This window comes from Mesitornis unicolor, unplaced genomic scaffold (genome assembly GCF_000695765.1).
Source record: "Mesitornis unicolor isolate BGI_N332 unplaced genomic scaffold, ASM69576v1 scaffold32111, whole genome shotgun sequence".
Taxonomy (NCBI): domain Eukaryota; kingdom Metazoa; phylum Chordata; class Aves; order Mesitornithiformes; family Mesitornithidae; genus Mesitornis; species Mesitornis unicolor.
The window spans coordinates 1-1,454 of NW_010164969.1; the positions used below are offsets into that span (position 1 = coordinate 1).

Genomic DNA, 1,454 nt, shown 5'->3' on the forward strand with positions numbered 1-1,454 from the left:
CCGTGGGGAGAGCTGGGCTTCCTTCTCCCCGCTGTCTGGGGCGGCGGGGCTGGTGTTGCGGTCTCGGTTCCCGGTGGTGCCTAAGGCCTCTCTCTTCTCTTCCTTTCGCAGTTGCCCCTCTCCTTGCTGAAGACGGCACAGAACCACCCTATGGTGAGTACCAACAGCGCGGCCCAGCCCCGCTCCTGCTGCTCTCCCCTGGCTTAGGGACACCAGTGCCCGGTGACACCAGGGCGGGTCCCTGTACCAGGACTGGGCCAGCGCCCCGTGACTCCCGTCTGTTGCAGCTGGTGGAGCTGAAGAATGGAGAGACGTACAATGGGCACCTGGTGAGCTGTGACAACTGGATGAACATCAACCTGCGGGAGGTCATCTGCACGTCCCGGGTAAGACTGGGCCCTCTCATCCCAGGCAACCGATGGGGGTCACGTCCCCCCTTCATGCTCTCAGGGAGCGTCCCCAGGGGTGCCTGACCTGAGGTTCTGCAGCTGGGTGGGCTCTGCTATAGGTCAGAGGCCATTGCTGTTTGGAAGTGTGCTTCTGCCTGCAATGCAAATTGAATACAGTTAATTATAATATCCTTAATGAAGGAGCACACTCGAGGGGGGTGGCTCTCTGCACCGTTTCACTTGCGAGAGGGTTCTCGGTGCAGAGCTGGTGGAATGGTGCCTGTGCTGCAACACTGAGGTGGGTTTCCTCAAATTGGAGTGTTAGTCTGTCGAGTGCTGTCTGAAAAGTGAGGTCTGCTTCAAACACTGCACTAACTTTTATTAACTTTCTTCTCTCTCATCTCTTAACTCTCCACATCAAAACGGAGGAGCCTGTTGTTTACCCGCGCTGAGGCTCTGCGCTGTCTGGTACTTTTGCCCTTGGCCAGAGTTGCTCCAGAAGATTGTGATCTGTTTTTTGGGCTTTGACCTCAGTCAGAAGTGTCTGGTCTTGTCCCTCCCAGCCATGAGCTGTGAGAAGCGGCAGGCGGGGGGGTGTTTGAAAAAAAAACCCTGGAACATGAGAGCAGTGCAGGAGAAACTGGCAGAAATCCTCGTTCTTCCAAAAATCTCTCTGCAAGCCCCCAGTACCTGTTGTCTCTGTGACAGGAAAGTTCTGAGTGTTATTGCTGAGGCATGGAGATGCATTTTCATGTCAGTGTGACAGAGTCAATATCTTGAGTGAGGTTTGAGAGGGACCTTTGGGGCAGAGCAGCGGGGCTTGGAAATTTCTCAGCTCATTTTGGCTTCTGGCGGGACAACCGAGGAGGAATCTGCCAAATTTAGCAGGCGGGGGACTAAGGGCAACAGACAGCAAAACGTTATCCATGCCCATGATGTGGGTGATTTTGTCTTTCTCCTTGGGAGGTTGCTCCCTACGGCCTGGTGTGCTGCAGTGGAAGGGCAACAGCTCTAATTTTATTCCCTCAGAGCGACCAAGAGGGATCCTGTCACACCAGCCGAGCA

The 1,454-nt window shown here is 55.0% G+C and overlaps 1 protein-coding gene across 1 annotated transcript in view; it reads left to right on the plus strand.

Moving 5' to 3' along the window:
* Positions 1-111: 111 nt before the first annotated feature.
* The window catches only part of LSM4 (LSM4 homolog, U6 small nuclear RNA associated (S. cerevisiae)), a gene marked incomplete at its 5' end in the record, with an annotated part of 5,036 nt that continues 3,693 nt past the window's right edge, over positions 112-1,454 (plus strand). Inside the window, 2 exons of the mRNA XM_010194487.1 lie at positions 112-153; positions 288-386. Of these exons, the coding sequence (XP_010192789.1) occupies positions 112-153; positions 288-386 (141 nt within the window). The remainder of the gene's footprint in view (positions 154-287; positions 387-1,454) is intronic.